Raw genomic sequence first — 25,386 nt, forward strand, 5'->3', positions numbered from 1 at the left:
GCAGATCACTGCTATCAGTCGACAACGACTGTACAAACTACTGCAACGATCAGCCGGCATGAACGGCTATCGTTGCCTTCTATTCCACTGGGCGATTATCGGCCAAATATGGCCGATAATCGTTCCGTGGAATAGGGCCTTTAGTCTGTTTTACCTTCTGCTAATATTCCCATCTAATCATGCAGATAGATGTTTATATCTTCCCTTACAGTTCTCTCCGTTTTCTTCAGGAAAGTCGGTGTGGGGAGAAAGCGGGGAGCTGGTTTGCCTGGTACCATTACCGTCTCAGCCCACGCACTTCTGGAATGATGAAGATGGCAGCAAATACCAGAAAGCTTATTTCTCCAAATTCCCAGGTATCACATTAAGATATGAAAAGAGAATGGATAAACACATGCTGGAAACGCCGGCTATCATCTGTAATTAGAATCCCTACAGAGGCAGCAAGTGGCCGTGTCTGACTGAGAGTCGGTGGAAAATCTAACGTTAATGATGCGTAAAGGGGCTATACCCACCGTAATAGAGTGATGGATAACCGTATTCTCCAGACGGGAGGGCAGGGATTAAGATATAGTGAATGTTTTTATCATTACCAAGTATTTATATTTCCCATAAATCAGACTCGATCAGTCCATTTCCCCCTCTTGACGGGGTCTCATTTATTTCACAAGTGAATACAATCTATCTGTGTCCGTGATTTTATACCCGGTGCATTTCAAATCCTCTCCAAAGTATTTTGGTCATTTCTATTCGGGATGCGAAATGTGTCAGATTTCTTCTTTCTGCAGGAGGACCCCTGCTGTGATGGAGCAAGTGGCTCTGTAGTACAGTGTAACATCTGACCGGGGGTCTTCCTGTGTGTCTCCAGCTCCCCACCGCAGAGTCCTTTTTATTCTAGCTGCTTCTGAAATAGAAAATAGTTATATTATACTTAAAGGAGAAGTCCGGGCAAACTAAAATAATACAGTGCTGGACCATAATATAGAATGTATACTTACCTGTCCCTATGCCCCCACAGCGCTGTGTTACCGCTCCCAGACCCCCACCCGAATCCTTAGTGTCACTGTCGTTTAATTTTTTTTTCCAGAAATCAAAAGTCCAGGCGATTTTAAGAAACTTTGTAATTGGGTTTATTAGTCAAAAAAAGCATTTTTATAATGAAAAAGCAGTTTGAAGCTCTCCCCCCCTGTCTTCATGGTTTTCTATGGAGAGGGGAGGGGTGAAGGGAGATGAGGCAACAAAGAGTTAATTTACAGCTACATCACCGGGCTATCTCCTATGAAGTCAGCACTGACCTCTCTGACCTCTGAATAGCGGCTTTCACACAGCTCCCACTGTGTAATCCTTTGTTCTCTGCTGGTGACTAATCTCCCTCCTCCCCCTCCCCTCTCCATAGGTTACACAGGGCTCGACTGATGTAAAAGAGTCGAGATTTCCTGATAATGAGCAGTGAATGAGAGAGAGGGGGGGGGGGACCTGGGGAAAGTCTTTTTAAATGCAGATAATGGCAGATTTGCCTATTAAACCCAATTACAAAGTTTTTTAAAATCACCTGGACTACCTGGAGTATTTTTAATATTGCCTGGACGTCCCCTTTAAAGGGATAGTTCACCAACATTTTCTTTTCTTTCAAATCAACTGTTGCCAGAGATTTATAATTTACTTCTATTTAAAAAAATCCCAAGTCTTTCAGTACTTATCAACTGTTGTATGTCCTGCAGGAAGTGGTATTCTTTCAAATCTGGAGAGCAGGAGAGGTTTTCTGTGAGGATTTGCTACTGCTCTGGGCAGTTCCTGACATGGACAGAGGTGGCAGCAGAGAGCACTGTGTCAGACTGGAAAGAATACACTACATCCTGCAGGACATACAGCAGCTGATAAGTAGTGGAAGACTGAAATTTTTTTTTAATGGAAGTAAATTACAAATCTGTGGCACTTTCTGGCACCAGTTGATTTGAAAGAAAAAAAAAATTCAACAGCCCCTTTAAATATATGATACTTACATTTTTGCAGTTACATAGAGGTATACAGGGTACAAATAGTAAGTAGTTTTAGAAATATTTTTCCAGTATGTTTATTTCCACAGAGAAGCCAGTGGGGGGAAATCCTAAAACAGCCTGTGATATACCATGCTGTATCGCCTTGTGTGACCAGGGTGTTTAGTAGGTCCAGTTGACCACAATGTAATATTAGGATATTTGCAATCTGAATAGATTCTCTGGCTAATCATTTATACCTGCATGTGACGTGACTATTTTAGAAATATACTGAACAGTTCTTCACAATTCTGTTTTGCATTTTAGGTATCTGGGCCCATGGAGATTACTGCAAAATAAACCCGAACACAGGAGGGATTGTTATGTTGGGACGCAGGTGCGTTTTTGTTTTTTACTATTTCATAGTGTTTGACATGTGATTTGTATTTAAAGGGAATCTGTCACCTCCTGGTGGAGCAGGAACTGGCTCCACTACTGAGAGTCGTACATGGTAGTTATAAGGTACTGGGGCCGGTTCCAGAGAGGTGACTGGTTCTTCTTAAAGGGGTTGTCCAGTGCCACAAAACTGTGGAGTATGAGTTCTGGCTGGAATAAAAATGAAAAAAGTTTGCCTACCTGCCCCATTTTTCTATAACATTCATCCCAGTTGTCCCTGCTGAGCTTTCTGCTTTTGTTTCGATGTGCAGGCAATACCTGCCCAGTCTCTGGCTATAGCATGAATAAGAGAATGAATCAAGTGGCAGTGTGTATGTGTGACTACCACTCTTAGGGCCCTATTCCACCGGACGATTATCGTTCGCATAATCGTTAACGATTAACAATCTCAAACAACCGCGATTGCGAAAGACCTGAAAACGTTCACTCATTTCCATGGAACGATAATCGTTACTTATGATCGTATTTGCGATCGTTTTTTTTCCCGCTATTGCGTTCGTATCTACTGCGAACGACGTCTTATTCAATGCGAACGATTTGCAAAGGAGCAACGATAAAAATAGGTCCAGGTCTTATGAAGCGATCAATGATCTCTCGTTCGGTCGTTAATCGTTAATTACATTTCAGCCGAACGATTATCGTTTAGATTCGAACGATTGAACGATAATCATCCGGTGGAATAGGGCCCTTAGTCAGGGGACATGGGTGCCTGTTTTTGAGTTTGTGGGCAGCTCAACTGCTGCGATAAATGCTGCGATAAGCCTTAAAGGTGTTATCTGGTTAGGCAATATGTATGTTGAATAATCCCACCTCTTGTTTACTGTTATTCAATCTATTCGTCACTATCTTTTTCAATCTCCTTCACCTAGTTCTTAGTCTCCTGCTTTGTGCTAATGACACAGAAAACTGTATTTGAGCTGTTCCCTCAGTTTCAGCTTTCAACCCCCTCCCCCATTCTCCATTCTGAGACAGCTCATGTAAACAGCTCCCTAACTGGGTAATTCTGCTCTCTGTGAAGCTGGGAGGGTAATCAAAGCTTAAGTTACTTGTGACCCCACAGTGGTTAACCCAGCCGGCCAGGGAGCTTTTTACATGAGCCATCTCAAAAGAGAGGGGAAAGGAAGGGGGGAGTTGGAGAGAACAGCTCACATGCAGTTTTCTGTGTCTTCAGCAGAAAGCAGCAGCTCACAACTGGGGGAAGGAGACTGAATAGATAATAACAAGTATGGAAGGAATTGTTAGTCTCCAGCAGAGGGGGGGGGGGGGTTTAACCAGCTAACCACTTTAATCGGACAACTTCTTTAATTTTACCTAAACTTTTTTTTTGTGTATGTTTATGCACAAAGTGAGAACTTCTCAGTTATTTAAAGTCTTCCCAGGCATGAAGGCCACTGCCGCACTAGCTGTGAATTCCATGCTGCGGGCAAACGTTCACATCCTGGGGACCTGAACTTCTGCCCACTGCATGGAACGGCTGTCATGACAGGTACACTTTAAAGGGGTAGTGCGGTGCTACACATTTATTCACTAAATAACACACATTACAAGGTTATACAACTTTGTAATGTGTGTTTTTTAAGTGAATGGCCCCCTTCCCCGTGTTCCCCCCCCCCCTCCCCCGGAAGTGTGGTGCATTATACTCACATAATCACTGTCTATCCTGACTGCCATCTTGGTTCGAACACGTCATGTTTAGGAGGCCGGCCGGACCACTCCAGCACTCCTTCATGCCGGTCCCCCTCCAGCGCATCATCAGCTGCTCAGCCGCGATTGGCTGAGCATAGCTGATGATGCGCTTGATGTGATGCTATACTGTATTCAGCACTGTAGATCAGATGTCTTCACACTTCTTCCCTTCATTCTTTTATTTACCAGAGGCTCCCAACTCTATACTTGTAGTTGGGAATACCCCTTTAATACCACAATCAGGCTGTAGGGAAGCCCTATTGGTGGGATGGGAAACAAACAGCCACATCCAGCTGTATAGCTTTTTTTCCTCCCAGAGACTGTAGACAGAAAACCGGCTGTTAAGCAATTTGCTGTAATAAAATTTTACCAAATTCATTGAGTCTCCAGAGTGTTCTTCACGCCACCTGTGGCTGAGCAACATCTGAATCCCATTCCAGCTCTACAACACTGCAAAATATTGTCCGTCTCTCCATCGAGGATTAATGGTTTAATGGCTCCTTCTTTTCTACTTTTCTAGCGATGGAACATTGAATCCAAATGGGGTGCGATTTGGAAGCTCCGAGATCTACAATATAGGTACAATTATCCAGCGTCTACAATACCAGGCCCTCCAGCCAGTGAATAGGTTAATTTTCTACATAATGGCAAGAAGGAGGTTGTAAAATAAGAAACTGTCAGGAGTTTTTAATGGGAAGAAATGACTAATGTGGAGCCAAGATTTGTAATGCAGAAACTCACTACTGGGACTTGCTAATTAAACACATTTTCTCCATTCGGCTGCTGACTGGCTATACTAACAAAGCTATTATTACGTCTCCTGAATGGATACAGATTAGACTCCCACCGCTCCCCTCCAATTCCCTTTTACGCGTCTCCATCAGACATTAACTGCTGCTTATTACTGGGGCTTAGAGGATAGATCAGGTCATGCAGTCATTATTGGAAAAACCTCATTGAGCCGCAACCGCATTCTAAGTAGTGGCAAAGCCAAGCGTAGAAAAAGTTCATAGTATAAGCAGAATTCACTAACACCGTAAGAATGATTTGCAATAATGTAAGATTTGATTGCTTTTAGCGCGCGCACCCCAATAGGCAAAATCTCGTATAGACAAGAGGGACGTGAGCCGAAACCATGGGAATTTATAATGACGTTGACTTTGTCTTTGTCTTGTTGCAGTTGAGTCTTTCGTGGAAGTCTCGGACAGCCTGTGCATCCCCCAGTATAATAAGGACGGGGAGGAAAGGGTCATTCTTTTCCTTAAAATGAACAATAACTGCACCTTTAACAATGATCTAGTGAAAAGGATAAAGGACGCCATCCGTGTAGCGCTGTCTGCCAGACACGTGCCAGCTCTGATTCTGGAAACAAAAGACATTCCGGTAAGTAGATCACTGCCGGCTGTGTTGTAACGAAGCCCATAAGGGATTAGAGGTTGTCGCTAAAATTTGCAAACTACAGTTGTTTAACGCTAGACGTGTTTCCAGTATAAAGCTGCCAGCTTCTTTTTTGATGGTGTATCGAAGCACTGGACACACTAGGAAATGAGCGGGGTCTTTGGGGATGCTGGATCAATTACTGGGTACCAGTTCTAGATGATGGCCGGATTATAGGAAAAGGAAATAGAACAATTGCCCCTAGGGCATAGGGTTCTATTCCATGGGCCGATGGGGGCCCGATCAATAATGTAAACGAGCGCTGATCTGCTAGATCACAGGGCCTATTATAATATATATAGTTAGCGATGTCCATGCAGCCCTCGACTTTTAGTGTAAAACTAGATTTGCATTTCCAGGGAAATACATAGTGCTTGAAAAGAGCGCCCCTTTACCAGTCTTCAATTTAACTTTAATCCTGGGTGCCGTCCCTTTAAGAGCGACTTGGGTCCCATCCCTTTAAGAGCAACTTGGCTCCCGTCCCTTTAAGAGCGACATGGGTCCCTTTAGGAGCGACCTGGGTCACTTCGCTCTTGAAGGGACCCAGGTCACTCTTAAAGGGACCCAGGTCGCTCTTAAAGGTACCTAGGTCACTCTTAAAGGGTCCCAGGTCGCTCTTAAAGGTACCCAGGTTGCTCTTAAAGGGACCCAGGTCTCTCTTAATGGAACCCTTTTCGCTCTTAAAGGTACCCAGATCACTCTTAAAGGGACCAATTTCACTCCAAAAGGGCCCCAGGTCGCTCTTAAAGGGCCCCCATTGCACTTAAAGGGACCCAAATGGCTCTTAACCTCTTAAGGACATAGGACGTACCGGTACGTCCTATGTCCTCATTAGCACTTCAAAGCGGGGCCGCGCGGCGGCCCCGCTTTGAAGTGCCGCGATCCCGGGTGCCGCGTGTAGCCCGGGACCGCCGCTATTAGCGGGCACGGTCCGATCGCCGTGCCCGCTAATTAGCTAATCGGAGGCAGCTGTCAAAGTTGACAGCTGCCTCCGATTACCGGAGGCAACGTTTCCCTGGTGTCTAGTGGGGGAGATCGCTCCTCCGGGACCTTGTCCCGGAGGAGCGATCTCCGTTACTGATGCCGGCCGGGGACGCGTCCAAGATGGCGCCGTCCTCGGCTCGGCACTCGTTTGTTTCCGGCTGCAGCAGCCGAAAGCAAACGAGTGCCGATCTCATGGATCTCTGCAGCATATCTATGCTGCAGAGATCTCTATGAGAGATCAAAGTGTATATACTAGAAGTCCCCCAGGGGGGCTTCTAGTATATGTGTAAAAAAAAAAAAAAACGTGTTGTTAATAGTAAAAATCCCCCTCCCCTAATAAAAGTCCGAATCACCCCCCTTTCCCCAGGTTTTAAATAAAAGTAAACAAATAAATAAATAAATAAACATGTTTGGTATCGCCGCGTGCGTAATCGCCCGAACTATTAATTAATCACATTCCTGATCTCGTACGGTAAACGGCGTCAGCGCAAAAAAATCCCAAAGTGCAAAATTGCGCATTTTTGGTCGCATCAAATCTAGAAAAAATGTAATAAAAAGCGATCAAAAAGACGTATATGGGCAATTAAGGTACCGATAGAAAGATCACATCATGGCGCAAAAAATGACACCTCGCACAGCCCCATAGACCAAAGGATAAAAGCGCTATAAGCCTGGGAATGGAGCGATTTTAAGGAACGTATATTGGTTAACAACGGTTTGAATTTTTTACAGGCCATCAGATACAATATAAGTTATACATGTTATATATCGTTTTAATCGTAACGACTTGAGGAACATGCATAACAAGTCAGTTTTACCCCAGGGTGAATGGCGTAAAAACACATTTCCCCCAAATAAAAGAAATGCGTTTTTTTTTTTTCAATTTCACCACACTTTGAATTTTTTTCTGGTTTCGCAGTGTACTTTATGCAAAAATTCAGCCTGTAATTGCAAAGTACAATTAGTGACGCAAAAAATAAGGGGTCATGTGGGTTTCTAGGTGGAAAAATGCAAGTGCTATGACCTTTTAAACACAAGGAGGAAAAAACGAAAACGTAAAAACGAAAATGGGCCACGTCCTTAAAAGTGTTAAAGGGGTAGTTCACCCCCCAAAAAAAATTTAGATCTATGCCAGAAACGCGTTAGTTTTTTGTGTTTTTCGGACTTTTTGTATCTGCCTGGAAAATGTTTAATAAATTTGGAATAAAGATTAAGTTTTTATTAGACGTGCTGACCTTCCTGTCTTGTTTTTGAAGTCACCCCCCCCAAATTTCTTTCAAATCATTGGGTGGCAGAAAAAGATTTGTAATTTACTTCTATTAAAAAAAGCCTTCCAGTACTTATCAGTTGCTGTATGTCCTGCAGGGAGTTTGCGTATTCTCTACAGTCTTTTCTGGGGGGATTTGCTGCAGTTCCTGACATGGACAGGGGTGGCAGCAGAGAGCACTGTCAGACTGGAGAGAATACCACACTTCCTGCAAGACATACAGCAGCTGATAAGTACTGGGAGACGTGAGATTTTTTAATAGAAGTAAACTACAAATCTCTGGGACTAGTTGATTTGAAAGAAAAAATATTTTGGTGAACAATCCCTTTAATTGGGTTATTACACACACTGAGATATGTTTATTTGACTTCTTTTATACTTTTTTTATTTTTAAAAAGGGACAAGGGGTGATTTCAACTATTATTAGGGGAGCACCTTTTTTTTGTTCAACAAAACTGTATTGTTTTGTTTTTTTACACTCACATTTTAGTCCTCATAGGAGACTATTGTAAGGAATTCCTTATAAGAAAGCTATGATCATTGTTCTCGGCTTCTCCTGCAGCTGATAAGTACAGGAAGAGTAAATTAAGTTACAAGTAAAAAAACTTTGACACCAGTTAATTTAAAAGAAAAAAAGAAAACTTGGTGAACAACCCCTTTAAACCATTTATGACTGGTGATAGACAAGGCTTTATAAATGATGAACTAGAACTTATTTAGGAACTCTCATTCTGAGGTTGGACTTGATAGACCGCTGACTATATTCATACCAGGAAACCTGAGCTGTGTGCACAATAGTAGGATGGAACGGAGAAAGGGCACCTTAAACCGGGTACTCTAGATAGGATGGCAGGGCCGTTATCTCTTCCGCATCAATTACCCTGTAATCTGAATACACAAATACAGCTGGTTCCTTGAAAACAAGGCAATGAGGTACGAACACTGATCAGGGCTCACAGAGTCTCTACACGGCCTAGTAAAGAGAATGTAGACAGCGCGCCATAGAAAGAGAAAAGAGATGGTTATTCCCCTGAGGAAGAGGCCTGTCCAGCTTTGAAGTGCGTAGTAAACGATTTATATCATATACTGTACATCTGTGGAAGACCTGCGCCTGTCACTCTGCTTTTGTTGTGGAGTGGCGGTATTGTCTGTCCGGGCCTCATGAACGATCACTGGATTGTTCACATGGAACTTCACTTTCATCATTGTCCGTTGCACTTCCCATTTACATGGGGCATGGTGGGGCTGATTAACAATAATTTGAATAAATACTGGACTAGGGTATAGCGTGATGAATCGAAGTTTATTAAACAACAAAGTATTGCCACTGGCAGTTGTGTAGTCACTGGCAGTAGACACAAGTCTCCATCAATATATACAAATATACAATATTGTGTGAAACACATTCAGTAGACAGTATGCCGTCCCATCTGGTCCGTGTAATGGCCAGTGTCGGTCTCTCTGTCATACACCCAGAACCGCATTGGTCCGTTATAAACAAAAACAAAATAAAGAAGGATCAATTAGGACCCCTGTTGGTCCATGTATCCTGACAACCGACAATAAACCATAAAGCACCAACAAGTACAAGGATAGCCAAATGACCCCTGTCGGTCAGTCCAACTAAAAATGCCACATATGTGTTATGTGACAACTTAGAAATCACAAAGCCTTGATAAATAACCTTGTCACCTTCTCCCAACACGTTTCAGTCAAAGTAAAATGGCATCATCAGGGGCAATAAGGTAATGAGCATGAGAATATTTAAAAAGGCATAAAAGTAAATCTATTATTGCAAAATATAAACAGCGCAATCCATTCATTGGCGATATTTCACATCAATCCATCAATGGGTGATGGTAAAACCAAGGTGTACTCACAATGGGTAGGGGCTAGAGTCATAAAGATGCAGTGTAGCAGTGGATAACACTGATCTCAATTCCAGGAGTTCCACAGCCTTAGGGCCTTATTCCACCGGTCGATTATCCTTCAGATTATCGTTAAATCGTTCAAATCTAAACGATAATCGTTCGGTTGAACAGCAGTTAACGACTAACAACAGAACGAGAAATCGTTGATAAGACGTCGTTCGGTCGTTCGCAGTAGTGACAAACGCAATAGCGACGACAACACGACCGCAAGAACAATCTTAAGTAACGATTATCTTTCCATGTAAATGGGTGAACGATTTCAGGTCTTTCGTAATAGCGGTCGTTTGGATGGTTTATCGTTAACGATTATGCGAACGATAATCGTCCCGTGGAATAGGGCCCTTACTGTCTGGTAGAGTGTCCAAGTAGTGGAGACGTGTGTGCTCCACTCTTCTGCCCTCTCTATGGTAGGGCTTGCACGCCTCTGCTCCCGCCGCTCTCCGAGCAAAGAACCGACATGGCAAGTACAAGTTCCTGCTGCACACTAAGGGCCCTATTACATGGAATGACAATCTGCCGAATCAGGCCGATGCGCCAGATTATTGCTCTGTGTAATAAAGACAACAATCAGCTGATAAAAACCAAATCGGCTGATCGTGTTGTTAAATCCTGACTAAAAATTATCGGCTGCTGGGTGCACATCGAAACATGTAACAGCGATGTGCGGCCGGCGGCTGAAGAATGTGTAAAAGAAATAAACGTTATACATACCTATTCGCACTCCCTGGTGTTCTTCTAGCTTCTTTCTGCAGCCGCTGCTGGAACTTCTGAGCTGCTCTCTGAAAGGACAGACCGCCCAGCTAATCACTGGCCAAGATGGAACAGCACTGCGGCCTGCGATTGGCTGAACGGGCTGTGACTTCAGAGACCGGCTCAGAAGTTCCAGCAGCGGCTGCAGCAAGAAGCTAGAAGAACACCGGGGAGTGTGGATAGGTATGTATAACATTTATTATTATAGTGCTTGAAAATCCCTATATTGTAATCCGTATTCTTCTTCTTCTTCTTCTTCTTCCGTTTCTTCTTCCAGCCATTTTTCTGCGCGTAATACAGCCCGAACCGTTTTGTGCACACACTCTGTTCAAACTGTGTTTCGAAGCCCTCGGCGGTGTGTGGTGTGCTATCTATTTTTCGTTTCGATCGGATTTGTCGTTTTTAAGAAATTTACGTTAAACGACCCCAAATTTCCCATAGAAAATAATGGCCCATTGCAAATAATGGCCACACTCTAACCGCTGACAGCCAATCACAGCACATATGCAAATAGCTGAAATATAGCAGCCAATAGGAACTCTAAGGTCTTGTCATGCAATGTATCACAACATCCACAGTCACATGTCCACTATTGGCCAATAGAAGATGTAATATATGGAAGGTCCTTAACGATTTTGTCTCCCCGACATGAGTAAGATTGTCATGGTAACCGAGCAATGATCTTTACCATTATAAGTACTCAGATCGCTCTTAAAGGGACCCAGGTCACCCTTAAAGGAACGCAAGTCGCTCTTAAAGGGACCCAAGTCTCTCTTAAAAGGGACGGGAGCCATGTCGCTCTTAAAGGGACCCAAGTTGCTCTTAAAGGGACGGGACCCAAGTCGTTCTTAAAGGTACCCAAGTCGCTCTTAAAGTGGCGGGACCCAAGTCGCTCTTAGAGGGACGGGACCCAAGTCGCTCTTAAAGGGTCCCATGTAGCTCTTAAAGGGATCCAAGTCGCTCTTAAAGGGACGGGACCCAAGTTGCTCTTAAACGGACGGGACACTCCAAAAGGTATGGGACCCATGTCGCTCTTAAAGAGACCCATGTCGCTAGAGCGACCTGGGTCCCTTTAAGAGCGGCCCGGGTCCCTTTTAAGAGCGACCTGGGTCCTTTTAAGAGCGAAATATGTCCCTTCAAGAGCGACCAAGGTCCCTTTAAGAGCGGCCCGGGTCCCTTTTAAGAGCGACCTGGGTCCTTTTAAGAGCGAAATATGTCCCTTCAAGAGCGACCAAGGTCCCTTTAAGAGCGAAATTGGTCCCTTTAAGAGCAACCTGGGTCCCTTCTAGAGCAAAATATGTCCCTTTAAGAGCGACCTGGGTCCCTTTAAGAGCGAAATATGTTCCTTTAAGAGCGACCTGGGTCCCTTTAAGAGCGAAATATGTCCCTTTAAGAGCGAAATATGTCCCTTTAAGAGCGAAATATGTCCCTTTAAGAGCAAAATGGGTCCTTTTAAGAGCGACCTGGGTCCCTTTAAGAGTGAAATATGTCCCTTTAAGAGCGAAATATGTCCCTTTAAGAGCAAAATGGGTCCTTTAAAGAGCGACCTGGGTCCCTTTAAGAGCGAAATTGGTCCCTTTAAGCGTGAAATTGGTCCCTGTAAGAGTGAAATTGGTCCCTTTAAGAGCGGCCCGGGTCCCTTTTAAGAGCGACCTGGGTCCTTTTAAGAGCGAAATATGTCCCTTCAAGAGCGACCAAGGTCCCTTTAAGAGCGAAATATGTCCCTTTAAGAGCAAAATATGTCCCTTTAAGAGCAAAATGGGTCCCTTTAAGAGCGACCTGGGTCCCTTTAAGAGCGAAATTGGTCCCTTTAAGCGTGAAATTGGTCCCTTTAAGAGTGAAATTGGTCCCTTTAAGAGCGACCTGGGTCCCTTTAAGAGCAAAATATGTTCCTTTAAGAGCGACCTGGGTCCCTTTAAGAGCTAAATATGTCCCTTTAAGAGCGAAATATGTCCCTTTAAGAGCAAAATGGGTCCTTTTAAGAGCGACCTGGGTCCCTTTAAGAGTGAAATGGGTCCCTTTAAGAGCGACCTGGGTCCCTTTAAGAGCGACCTGGGTCCCTTTAAGAGCGAAATATGTCCCTTTAAGAGCAAAATATGTCCCTTTAAGAGCAAAATATGTCCCTTTAAAAGCAAAATGGGTCCCTTTAAGAGCGACCTGGGTCCCTTTAAGCGTGAAATGGGTCCCTTTAAGAGCGACCTGGGTCCCTTTAAGAGTGAAATGGGTCCCTTTAAGAGCGACCTGGGTCCCTTTAAGAGCGACCTGGGTCCCTTTAAGAGCGAAATATGTCCCTTTAAGAGCAAAATATGTCCCTTTAAGAGTAAAATATGTCCCTTTAAAAGCAAAATGGGTCCCTTTAAGAGCGACCTGGGTCCCTTTAACCTCTTAAGGACATAGGACGTACCGGTACGTCCTATGTCCTCATTAGCACTTCAAAGCGGGGCCGCGCGGCGGCCCCGCTTTGAAGTGCCGCGATCCCGGGTGCCGCGTGTAGCCCGGGACCGCCGCTATTAGCGGGCACGGTCCGATCGCCGTGCCCGCTAATTAGCTAATCGGAGGCAGCTGTCAAAGTTGACAGCTGCCTCCGATTACCGGAGGCAACGTTTCCCTGGTGTCTAGTGGGGGAGATCGCTCCTCCGGGACCTTGTCCCGGAGGAGCGATCTCCCTGTCTGATGCCGGCCGGGGACGCGTCCAAGATGGCGCCGTCCTCGGCTCGGCACTCGTTTGTTTCCGGCTGCAGCAGCCGAAAGCAAACGAGTGCCGATCTCATGGATCTCTGCAGCATATATATGCTGCAGAGATCTCCATGAGAGATCCAAGTGTATATACTAGAAGTCCCCCAGGGGGGCTTCTAGTATATGTGTAAAAAAAAAAAAAAACGTGTTGTTAATAGTAAAAATCCCCCTCCCCTAATAAAAGTCTGAATCACCCCCCTTTTCCCAGGTTTTAAATAAAAGTAAACAAATAAATAAATAAATAAACATGTTTGGTATCGCCGCGTGCGTAATCGCCCGAACTATTAATTAATCACATTCCTGATCTCGTACGGTAAACGGCGTCAGCGCAAAAAAATCCCAAAGTGCAAAATTGCGCATTTTTGGTCGCATCAAATCCAGAAAAAATGTAATAAAAAGCGATCAAAAAGTCGTATATGCGCAATCAAGGTACCGATAGAAAGAACACATCATGGCGCAAAAAATGACACCTCGCACAGCCCCATAGACCAAAGGATAAAAGCGTTATAAGCCTGGGAATGGAGCGATTTTAAGGAATGTATATTGGTTAACAACGGTTTGAATTTTTTACAGGCCATCAGATACAATATAAGTTATACATGTTATATATCGTTTTAATCGTAACGACTTGAGGAACATGCATAACAAGTCAGTTTTACCCCAGGGCGAATGGCGTAAAAACACATTTCCCCCAAATAAAAGAAATGCGTTTTTTTTTTCAATTTCACCACACTTTGAATTTTTTTCTGGTTTCGCAGTGTACTTTATGCAAAAATTCAGCCTGTAATTGCAAAGTACAATTAGTGACGCAAGAAATAAGGGGTCATGTGGGTTTCTAGGTGGAAAAATGCAAGTGCTATGACCTTTTAAACACAAGGAGGAAAAACCGAAAACGTAAAAACGAAAATGGGCCATGTCCTTAAAGGGTTAAGAGCGACCTGGGTCCCTTTAAATGCGACCTGGGTCCCTTTAAGAGCGACCTGGGTCCCTTTAAGCGCGAAATGGGTCCCTTTAAGCGCGAAATGGGTCCCTTTAAGAGCAAAATATGTCCTTTTAAGAGCGACCTGGGTCCCTTTAAGAGCGAAATTGGTCCCTTTAAGAGTGAAATTGGTCCATTTAAGAGCGACCTGGGTCCCTTTAAGAGCGAAATATGTCCCTTTAAGAGCAACCTGGGTCCCTTTAAAAGCGAAATATGTCGCTTTAAGAGCAAAATGGGTCCTTTTAAGAGCGACCTGGGTCCCTTTAAGAGCGATCTGGGTCCCTTTAAGAGCGAAATATGTCCCTTTAAGAGCAAAATGGGTCCTTTTAAGAGCGACCTGGGTCCCTTTAAGAGCAAAATTGGTCCCTTTAAGAGCGAAATTGGTCCCTTTAAGAGTGAAATTAGTCCCTTTAAGAGCGACCTGGGTCCCTTTAAGAGCAAAATTGGTCCCTTTAAGAGCGACCTGGGTCCCTTTAAGAGCGAAATATGTCCCTTCAAGAGCGAAATATGTCCCTTTTAGAGCGAAATATGTCCCTTTAAGAGCAAAATGGGTCCTTTTAAGAGCGAACTGGGTCCCTTTAAGAGTGAAATGGGTCCCTTTAAGCGTGAAATTGGTCCCTTTAAGAGCGATCTGGGTCCCTTTAAGAGCGACCTGGGTCCCTTTAATATTCTTGCACACAGTCTAGCAGCTTTGATAGTGTTAATACAAGAGAGAATAAAAAAAAAACAAAAAAAAAAAACTTACCAAGCAAAATGCTCCAAAAGTTTTGGAAAAGAATTGTGACCTTGAGTGATTCTAGAACTGCCAAGTTTCATCATGATCTGAGTCTTTTTTCCCATAAGTCATAAGCATCTGAAAAACAGGATTTAACATAATGCTGCCTCACTAGATTTAATGTAAGGACGGATGAGTTTGGCAGAGAACAGTGCCGAGATGCATCCTTAAGCTTCCTCTAATGTATCTGTGGGATGGAGAATTGTCTTCATTCCTGACTGTTTCATAACTTTCTATTTTACTTTATTCACTTTGGGAGGTCCCAGGTGAATTTCTTGTTGTTTTTTTCTTTTCAGCTTTTTTTTTTTTTTTTTTTTTTTAACAATTTCACTCTTGAAAACTAATTATGCGTGTGTCTTAAATGTGTTACTTTACTTTTAGATGGTATTTTAAAAGGTTTTTTTTTTTTTTTTTTTGTTCCAGTGTAATTTTCAATATTGTTTTAAACAGCAGCGAGAACAGTGAGTTTTATATGTCTGCCGGAAAGGATAATTTGTAGAAAATGATGCTTTAATTTAGCGAGAAAGCGCCAGATAAGTAAGGAGAATGATAAAGAACGCGCCGCACTTGACTGGTGTTGAGTTGTTTGTCTTATAGAAATCCACATTTTTTTTTGTCTAGGGCAGGGATGGGGAACCTTGGCTCTCCAGCTGTTGCGAAACTACAACCCCCATCATGCCTGTACAGCAAAAGCTAAAGCTTTACTTATCCAGGCATGATGGGAGTTGTAGTTTTGCTGCAGCTGGAGAGCCAAGGTTCCCTAACCCTGGTCTAGGGCGTATATTTTGGATCCAGAATTTAATGCGGTGAGAGGGTGATGTTGCTGTTCATCACCCCTCTCAGTTCAAGCTCCTGACCCTCACCCATAAAGCTCTCCACAATTCTGCCCCTCCATACATTTCTTTCCTCACTCCCACCTACCACCCTCCCCATGCTCTACGTTCCTCCAATGATCTTACACTAAGATCTTACATAATGAGAACCTCTCACTCCGGCCTCCAAGACTTCTCTCGTGCTGCACCAGTTCTCTGGAATGCCCTGACCAAAGACCACAGACTTACATCCAACACTCAGCTTCAAGTGTGCCCTAAAGACTTATCTCTTCAGGCTTATAACATTCCCTAAATTTGTCTTCCCTTTTGCTACATATCTCACAGATCCATGTGACTAGTACCTGTACCCTGGTCCTCCTAGTGTGTAAGCTCTTGTGTCACCCCCAGTCCTCCTAGTGTGTAAGCTCTTGTGTCACCCCCAGTCCCCCTAGTGTGTAAGCTCTTGTGTCACCCCCAGTCCCCCTAGTGTGTAAGCTCTTGTGTCACCCCCAGTCCCCCTAGTGTGTAAGCTCTTGTGTCACCCCCATTCCCCCCAGTGTGTAAGCTCTTGTGTCCCCCCAGTCCTCCTAGTGTGTAAGTTCTTGTGTCCCCCCAGTCCTCCTAGTGTGTAAGCTCTTGTGTCCCCCAAGTCCCCCTAGTGTGTAAGCTCTTGTGTCACCCCCAGTCCTCCTAGTGTGTAAGCTCTTGTGTCACCCCCAGTCCTCCTAGTGTGTAAGCTCTTGTGTCACCCCCAGTCCTCCTAGTGTGTAAGCTCTTGTGTCACCCCCAGTCCTCCTAGTGTGTAAGCTCTTGTGTCACCCCCAGTCCTCCTAGTGTGTAAGCTCTTGTGTCTCCCCCAGTCCTCCTAGTGTGTAAGTTCTTGTGTCACCCCCAGTCCTCCTAGTTGTTGTTGTTCTTGCGAGCAGGTCCCTTACTCTTTGTATTTTTATTTAATTTAATTTAATTTTGTCATGTGTATGTGAATGTATCCCCTGTAGCATGAAAGAGCGCTGCAGAATCTGTTGGTTCTATACAAATTATTTTTGTTGTTGTTGTCGTCGTTGTCATCATTTGTTTTTTATGTAGGTTTTGGCAAAAGTTGTGTTTTTTTTTTTTTTCTGAACCGTCCCTTACTTACGTAGGGAAATGTGTGTCCTTCCCCGTGTTTTGTACACATTTGAGTTTTTATACACCATTATTGTAGTGAGCTTTGATAAATTCCCCCTCTCTTTTCCTAAGCCCACTGTGATTGATAAGTTACACCGCTGTAGTAGAAAATAATTCTCCTGGCCACCATTCTTAAGTAAAAACGTAATCCCCGTCCCATCTCTGTTCATGTCCTTTGTCTGGCTACATGGCCTCTAAATATCTGGCACCTTAGTGACCCGGCCAGTAGTGACCGCACAATGGTTGCCCGCAGTAGTGACCGCACAATGGTTGCCCGCAGTAGTGACCACACAATGGTTGCCCGCAGTAGTGACCGCACAATGGTTGCCCGCAGTAGTGACCGCACAATGGTTGCCCGCAGTAGTGACCGCACAATGGTTGCCCGCAGTAGTGACCGCACAATGGTTGCCCGCAGTAGTGACCACACAATGGTTGCCCGCAGTAGTGACCGCACAATGGTTGCCCGCAGTAGTGACCGCACAATGGTTGCCCGCAGTAGTGACCGCACAATGGTTGCCCGCAGTAGTGACCGCACAATGGTTGCCCGCAGTAGTGACCGCACAATGGTTGCCCGCAGTAGTGACCGCACAATGGTTGCCCGCAGTAGTGACCGCACAATGGTTGCCCGCAGTAGTGACCGCACAATGGTTGCCCGCAGTAGTGACCGCACAATGGTTGCCCGCAGTAGTGACCGCACAATGGTTGCCCTTGTGATTGCAGAAAACTGTGATGGTCCACACTGATGCGGTGGCAAACCTCTCTAACCAGGTCCGAGTATCCGCACTAACACAGTGCTAAAATAAGGGAAATACAAAGAAACATCCAATGTGCTCTGAGTTTACATTCTGCTTAGTATAACAGTGATGTCATTCCTTCTGTAATAGGAATAACCTGCGCTTTCCTTGTTTTTCAGTATACGATTAGTGGGAAGAAGGTAGAAGTTGCCGTTAAACAAACCATCGCAGGCAAAGAAGTAGCGCACCGCGGGGCCTTCTCCAACCCGCAATCGCTGGATCTGTATCGCAATATTCCAGAGCTGCAGAATTACTGAGCGCTGTATATAAGAGACTGTAGGTGCTGATAGTGTACATATACTGGGTGAGCCAGGCATGGTCTTCAACATCAGTAAATCTGGTAAAATGGGAAAATATCTATCTATCTATTCATCCATCTATTTACTATCTGTCTTTCTATTTATTATCTATCTATCTATCTATCTATCTATCTAACTTCTATCTATCTGTCTGCCACTTAAGGGTTTTCCCACTAATCATCACTTTCCCCTAGGATAAATGTATGATTGCTGGAGGTCAGAGTTCCCTTTGTGAATGGAGCAGTAGTGCACCTAGTGCTCCATTTACTACTTTAGGACTGATCTTGTCTGGATAGTTAAAGGAATTATCCAGCGTTAAAAAAAACATGGCCACTTTCTTCCATAAACAGCACTTCTCTTGTCTCCAGTTTGGGTGCAGGTTTTGCAACTCTGTTCCATTGACGTGAATGGAGCCTAACTGCAAACCACATCTGAACTGGAGACAAGAGTGGTGCTGTCTCTGGGAGTAAGTGGCCCTGTTTTTCTAACACTGGATAACCCCTGTAATGGAATCTTCTTCTGACCCTCCCCTGTAGATAGGTGATAAATGGTAGTTAGAAACCCCTTTAGGTCATGTTGCCTCTCATAAGCCAATGTTTTATTCCCAGTTTTCTTCTTTCACTTGAAGGGTAAGCCTTTCCTGGTGGATTGTTGAGCTACAACCTATATTATTTTCAGCCTTTATAACATGCAATGTGGATGTGGTGAACGAACTCTTGAAGAGCCCTATTGCTGCATTACATACTTGGCTCTTCCTGGCACTGGTTATAATGAGAGAATTGGCTCATAGGGTGTATAAGAGCTGCTATAGCCTGCGCACCTTATGCTAAAGCTTCAGTGGAATTTTTGTAGCACAATTATATTGATTTTAAATGGGCTCTGTCAATTTAAAAAACAAACAAACAAAAAAAGACAACTTTTGACATGTCAAAAGTTTTGATCAGTGAGGGTCCTAGTGTTCAAACACGACTAAGTCGAGAGAAGTGCGCACTAAACGCGTTCTTTTCCCAGCTCTGTGTAAGGATACGGACATAGTCCATATGTAAGTCTATGGGGCTCACACAGAGAACAGAAATAGGAGCGCTCAGTTACACGCTTCATTCTAGCGATCAATCAGGGTCGGAACAAGTCTCTACAACATATATCTAAAGTCCAACAGAATGCCTTTGTAGAAGTAGACGTGGGACTCACACCAATGGGTCCCCAATCCCAAATGGAGACCGTATGACAGCCGATAAATGATAGTGAAGATGTACCTGTCCCTTTAAAAAAAATAAATAAACTTGACATGTTGTAGAGACATCACGTAAGAAGTAATCTGACCGCATCCAGCAGAATAAATTTGGTGAACTTTATTCAAACAACATACACAGTGGCAACTTTTCGACTCGGCAAAATCTTGCTAGGTTGAAACGTTGCCATAATGAATAAACCTCACCAAATGTATCTTGCTGGATGCTGTCGGATTACTTCTCACTTGATGTCTCTACAACATGTCATGTTTAGTTTTTTGTTTTTTTTTAAAGGGACAGGTTTTTTTTTGGATTGTAGCTGTAGCCCAATAGTGAAAAGTAAATCAATAGTGACTACAAAAAGTCTCTGTAGCCCAAGCTTAAAATGTCCTTCAAACTCTTACTGTATGGTGCTTCGACCTAAGAGTTGACCTGACCTCAGGCTTCCAGCATAACACGGCTGCTCAGTGGAGGGACGTTCTTTATGTAGATCATTTAGCAGCTCCTGTTATACCTTTGTATAGTAGACATTCTGGTACAGCAGAAAGGTGCAGGACATTGAGCAGTGCAATTCTTCTCTTACCATCGTGCTATCGGGCAGATGCAAAATTACATCGAGCATTCTGACAGCAGATGCAATTTTAAGGGATTTTCCTGTAATCCTATGATTTTCTGTCATATATAGTAAATTCTTTACTTTCCAATTCGGGGTATTTTATATATCGGACAGATCCGTGATGTCCTGCATCTTTTTGGAAATTACACCACCAGTTTAGGTCAAAGGGCATAAATCGGGTAGTTCTCACTTTTCATGTTACATTGATTCATGTTACATCCAATGCAGATGATATAAAAAAAATGTAAAAAATTTTTAATTTTTAGCAATTTTTAGTTATATCACAGAAATCCCTATAGTACATTCCCTTTTGTATAGTATATGAGCTGCCAGCATATGACTGGCCCTGGATGGAGATGAGGGACTGCACTCACCAAACTATATTGTTAAATTCTGCAATGTTTATAGGTTTTTTTCTCTGGCCGCAACCTGAGGACATTCAATGCAATGGTTTTTTTTTTGTTGTTTTTTTTTTTTAAACTCTTAGTATGATTTCTTTTACCAAAGACCGTGCATTTGTCCAGATTACTGATGTGTTTGCTTTACTGTGAGATTTGCTTGTTTACAGGTTATTACATAATTATAATTCTAGATTCTATGTGGGTATTAGGCTGAGTTCACACTGCGTTTTTGCAGTCTTGTTTTTAAATGGTTTTAACGTACAGTACACAACATGGTGACCCTTTTTTTTTTTTTATAATGGAAGTCAATGGAAAACGGTTCAAAACAGTTGCATCCGTTTTTTTTTTTCTTCGTAGAACGGCCTGCAACAATGCAGTGTGAGTCCAGCCTTACAGGATGACTTTATTATGCCAAACCCAAGTGCACTACCCCTTCATCCTGCTGCGTATGGGTCAGTCCTGGAGTTATATTTGTGTATATTTTCCATAAGCCAATTGGCTAGCTGCTTCCTTGCTGTTGTATCGAGCGGTTCTGGATACGTGTTACTTTGTGTGGTCGTGACTGCACTCCTTGCTGTCTCTGTAACTTTCTCAGCAAGTTTGTGAATCGCTTCTAATGCAACAAATCAGACTGGAAAAATAATTTTTATAAGTATACATTCTAAGATATTCCAAAAACCATAAAACCATGCAAAACAATGCAATGTCGCGTTCTTAGCAAGTGAAATATCAGGTCAAACCCATCATGTTTGCTGTGTTTTATAGTCATGATGCATAAAGTACTTTGCATTTGTCCATTTAACAACATGGAATTTGCTTTTAAATGTTACGAAACGTTGTATTTTACCTTCCTTGTAGATAGTAACATATATTTAAAGGTTTGACTACAATGTGATGATGCATTGTGTGTATATTAAACTGTGTATGTTATGCATTACGGTCCCTGCGTCTGTATATAGTGATTTATTTTTTCCATTGTTTACAAACTGTTTTGGTTCTTGCAATAAATAAATAAAACTAATCCTGTAATTTGATATAAATGGCAACTGTGTGTTCTGTTATTGTGCAAAATATTACTTAGATGGGGTCTATATGGCTAATCGGGTAAGACCTCCAGTGTTCTCCATTGTGTTGCCTGTACCTGCACCAGTTTTATGTACAAGACAAACACAATATAGTGCAGCAGGTCAAACCATATGCATAGTTAGCAAAATGATGTATGTCAGACACTTGTGTTGTGAAAGCAGGTACAACACTACTGAACGTATATATATATATCTGGTACCGCTACCTGGCTGGTGGTCACGACCTGACAGCATCCGTTACAATGTGTCAGGACAAGTAGACAACTCCAAAAGATCACACTCCCACAGGTTCAAAGGTAAATTCACAAAGTACTCTGAGGAGTATTCTTCTTGGCATTTATTATAACACAGTGAATAAACCAACATTAAATCATAAATATTATAAATGATAAGTTTATAGGTGAAATGTCTATAGCACAGATAAAAATATAAACACATCAACAACTGTGACTTCCAGCACTATACTTTCCCAGGGCTGATTCTAGCTTAAAACGACACTGTACCCACAATCTGACCCCCCCCCCCCCCCCCCAAAACCACTTGTACCTTCGGATAGCTGCTTTTAATCCAAGATCTGTGCTGGGGTCCTTTCGCCAGGTGATGCAGTTATTGTCCTAAAAAACTACTTTTAAACTTGCAGCCCTGTGCCCAACGGCCGTGGCCTAGAGTGTCTGTGCCCTACCTTTGCACCACCTCTCTGTCCCTCCTCCCCACCCTCTTCATCAGTAGGAATGCCACTGGAACATTTTCTCCGTGCTGAACATTGCACAGGTGCCTTAACGATCCAGCCCATGTGCCGTGTTCTCACAGCTGATGAATAGTAGACAATCTGGCTGGAGCATTCCTAATGATGAGGAGGGCGGGGAGGAGGGACAGAGATATTGTGCTAGCCTAATGCTTAGACACTCTAGGCCACTCCCGTAAGGCACAGGGCTGCAAGTTCAAAAGTTTTTTTTTTTTAGGACAATAACTGCATCACCTGCCGAACGGAGCCCAGGACAGATCTTGGATTAAAAGCAGCTATCGGAATTTGGAAGGTGCAAGCGGTTTGGGGGGGGGGGGGGGGTCAAATTATGGGTACAGAGTCACTTTAACATTTTAGCTTCAAGCAAATGTAGGTACATTGTTTTGCTTCTTTTTTCCCTGTACGGATCGGCACTGGTCTACTCCCGAGTACCGACACCCCTCCCCTCTGTGATGTGGTTCCAGTGATTCTAATGGAGCTGCGTCACAGAGGGGAGAGTATATGGTCACACTGGGCACCAGCAGGACTGCCCCCCTCCCCAGTGCTCGGTGCTGGGCCAGTGCTTGGGAATAGATCGGCGCCGTGCACTGGAACCAGGTGGTGGTTCAAAAAAAGGACCGTGCCGCCAGCATCCCTGTGACGGCACGGTCTGTTAAGATAAAAACCCAAAGACATTTTTATTTTAAATCTTTTCTTATTAAAGAAGAAATCCAAGAAAATTAACATGACTATATACCAGGTGTAAAAGGTATCAATACAAGTTCCTTGTTACAAAAATGCGTTATGATAAATAAAATATTAAATGACACAATAAAATAAGGTTATTTCATGATACGGAGTCAAACCCCCCCCAATAACAATATACCAGCAGCAGTGAATATAATCGCACACATAAATATATACCAGCTCTAAATATATAAGGTGTGCAATATATACAGTGCTGGTATATAGTACTGTATAACTATATGTGAGGAGTAAATATACCACTCACAGTAGTGCCGGCCTTGGACAGAGTCAGGTGGCAGACAGAGACCCCATAATAGAGCCTGTCTCAGAGACCCCCACCCATGTCGGTAATTCACCACTGCTTATATGTGGTGGTCTGGGGAGGTTTCATCAAGTAAGAAGTTGCAGAAAAGTGGACGACCCATCATTCAGCTCCTGTCTGTCTGAACATGTGCTGTGCCAGGGGAGGAGTTCTCATGGCAGATGCCCTCCTGTCCAGTCCAGTGCTGCTGCTCTGCCTGCTTTGCAAATGGCATACCAAACATACTGCACCGTCCACTGAGGTGAGTATAGTGTATTTTGTTACAGCCATCATAATATAAGGCAGTATACGGAATGAACTATATAGTGAGCACTAGCTACTGTATGTCATGCAGGAAATGTCTCGGTTTTCTATGAATCCCCATAGAAAACTTCTCCTGCTGTTGACAGTTCCTGTCTCGGCCAGAGATGGCAGCAGAGAGCACTTTGTCAGACTAAAGGAAAAAAAAAAAAAAATATATATATATATATATATATATTAGCCTAAAGTGTTATTGCTGGATCTTAGCAGACCAACGTGACAGGCTGCATGTGTCTTCAGGCTTAAAATTGAGCATGCCGTCTTAAAATGCTTTCTAGATACAGGAATGAGTACAATCAATAGCTGATCAATAATTGCACTTCCATAGAGGAGTTATACAGAGAAGAGAAACATTAGCATGCAGTATTTGCCCTCCTAGACTGCAAACTGTGCCCATGCTAATATCCACCAAACTGGAACATTACTCTCTGCCGCTCCCTCTAATGGCTTTTTCAGTTAGCGAAACGGGTTATTTTGTCATTATGTCGCCTTTTTAAGATGCAGAATGTTACATTTTTCACTTAGCTTCCTCCATTACCTATGTCATGCTCTAATTTCTGTATTCCGATAATATAACAATGGTCGCTGTGTACATTATAATCAGCGCATTATAAAGAGATGGCGCTAAAGTCTGTATAGATGTGATTTTTACATTGTCGTAAAGAGATTTACTGTATATATTCGAACCATTCTATACATATACATTTGTGTTACTGAAGGGATACTGGCAAATATAGTGTATAATGGGAGATATCAGGAGTGGATGAATGGACTTGTAGCGTAGAAATTAATGCTAAAGAAATGAGTCGTCCTACTGTACGTCTGCTCTCTACCAATTGTGTGTTTCTCTGGTTTCACCAATTTACGTTCCCATAAGAATAGATTATGGGGACCTATTTCCCAGTTCATCCTAATGGTAAAGGGATCAGCAAGCGGGTAAGATTATTATCTCATCTTTGCTTAGGAGACAAGGATTCAACCCCTTTCCACATCATGTTTAAGTAGGGTTTCTCTAGGTGGAACCTAATGGACTCTTGTCTTCTTTCAACCTATTTAAAGGGGTTATCCAGTGAAAATCTTTTTCTTTCAAATCAGCTGGTGTTATATAGATTTGTAATTTACTTCTATTAAAAAAACTCAAGTTTTCCCATACTTATCAGCTGCTATATGTCCTGCAGGAAATGTATTTTTTTCAGTCTGACACAGTGCTCTCTGCTGACATCTCTGGCCGAGACAGGAACTCTGTCTCAGTTTTCTATGAATCCCCATAGAAAACCTCTCCTGCTCTGGACAGTTCCTGTCTCGGCCAGAGGTGGCAGCAGAGAGCACTGTGTCAGACGGAAACTAAAACAACATTTCTTCCAGGATATATAGTAGCTAATAAGTATGGGAAGACTTGAGAATTTTTAATAGAAGTAAATTAGAGATCTATATAACTTTCTGACACCTGTTGAATTAAAAAAAAAAAAGATTTTCACTGGACAACCCCTTTAGGTAGGGTTTCTCTAGGTTGAACTTGATGGACTCTTGTCTTCTTTCAACCTTACTATGTCACTATGTTCAGAAGATCAACTATTCTGCATATTCAAAAGTAGTATCTTGGCACAATGGAAAGGGGGAACATTCCTCTTATGCCACAAGAAAATATGAATTTTGTAAACATTAGGTAGATGTGCACTAAACGCTGACTGGGCTCTACATCTAGATTTAGTTTTTACCTTTTCAGACTTTTTTTTTTTTTTTAATGGTTGCAAATACTGACTGAAAAGCATCTGTTTTTTTGCCCATAAAGGGTATGTTCCCACTGATATTCATGGGCTAGTTCCACTGTCCACCAAAAGAATTGACATGGATGGCGGAATTTGCCGGTGAATATCTTTGAATCTATGGGACGGGCGGAACTTCAAGCG

The 25,386-nt window shown here is 43.1% G+C and overlaps 1 protein-coding gene across 3 annotated transcripts in view; it reads left to right on the forward strand.

Moving 5' to 3' along the window:
• Positions 1-21,338, forward strand: part of AACS (acetoacetyl-CoA synthetase) — an 86,579-nt gene extending 65,241 nt beyond the window's left edge. The window contains exons 14-19 of one of the 3 annotated variants that reach the window (XM_069960962.1): positions 231-356; positions 2,304-2,373; positions 4,639-4,697; positions 5,299-5,501; positions 17,870-18,054; positions 20,656-21,338. In XM_069960962.1, the coding sequence (XP_069817063.1) occupies positions 231-356; positions 2,304-2,373; positions 4,639-4,697; positions 5,299-5,501; positions 17,870-18,007 (596 nt within the window). In that variant the 3' untranslated portion in view covers positions 18,008-18,054; positions 20,656-21,338. Of the gene's footprint in view, positions 1-230; positions 357-2,303; positions 2,374-4,638; positions 4,698-5,298; positions 5,502-17,869; positions 18,174-20,655 lie in introns of those variants that run through there. The other 2 variants (XM_069960963.1, XM_069960964.1) reach the window with 2 other exon arrangements.
• Positions 21,339-25,386: the final 4,048 nt, after the last annotated feature.

Source organism: Dendropsophus ebraccatus, chromosome 3, assembly GCF_027789765.1.
Source record: "Dendropsophus ebraccatus isolate aDenEbr1 chromosome 3, aDenEbr1.pat, whole genome shotgun sequence".
Classification (NCBI taxonomy): Eukaryota; Metazoa; Chordata; class Amphibia; order Anura; family Hylidae; genus Dendropsophus; species Dendropsophus ebraccatus.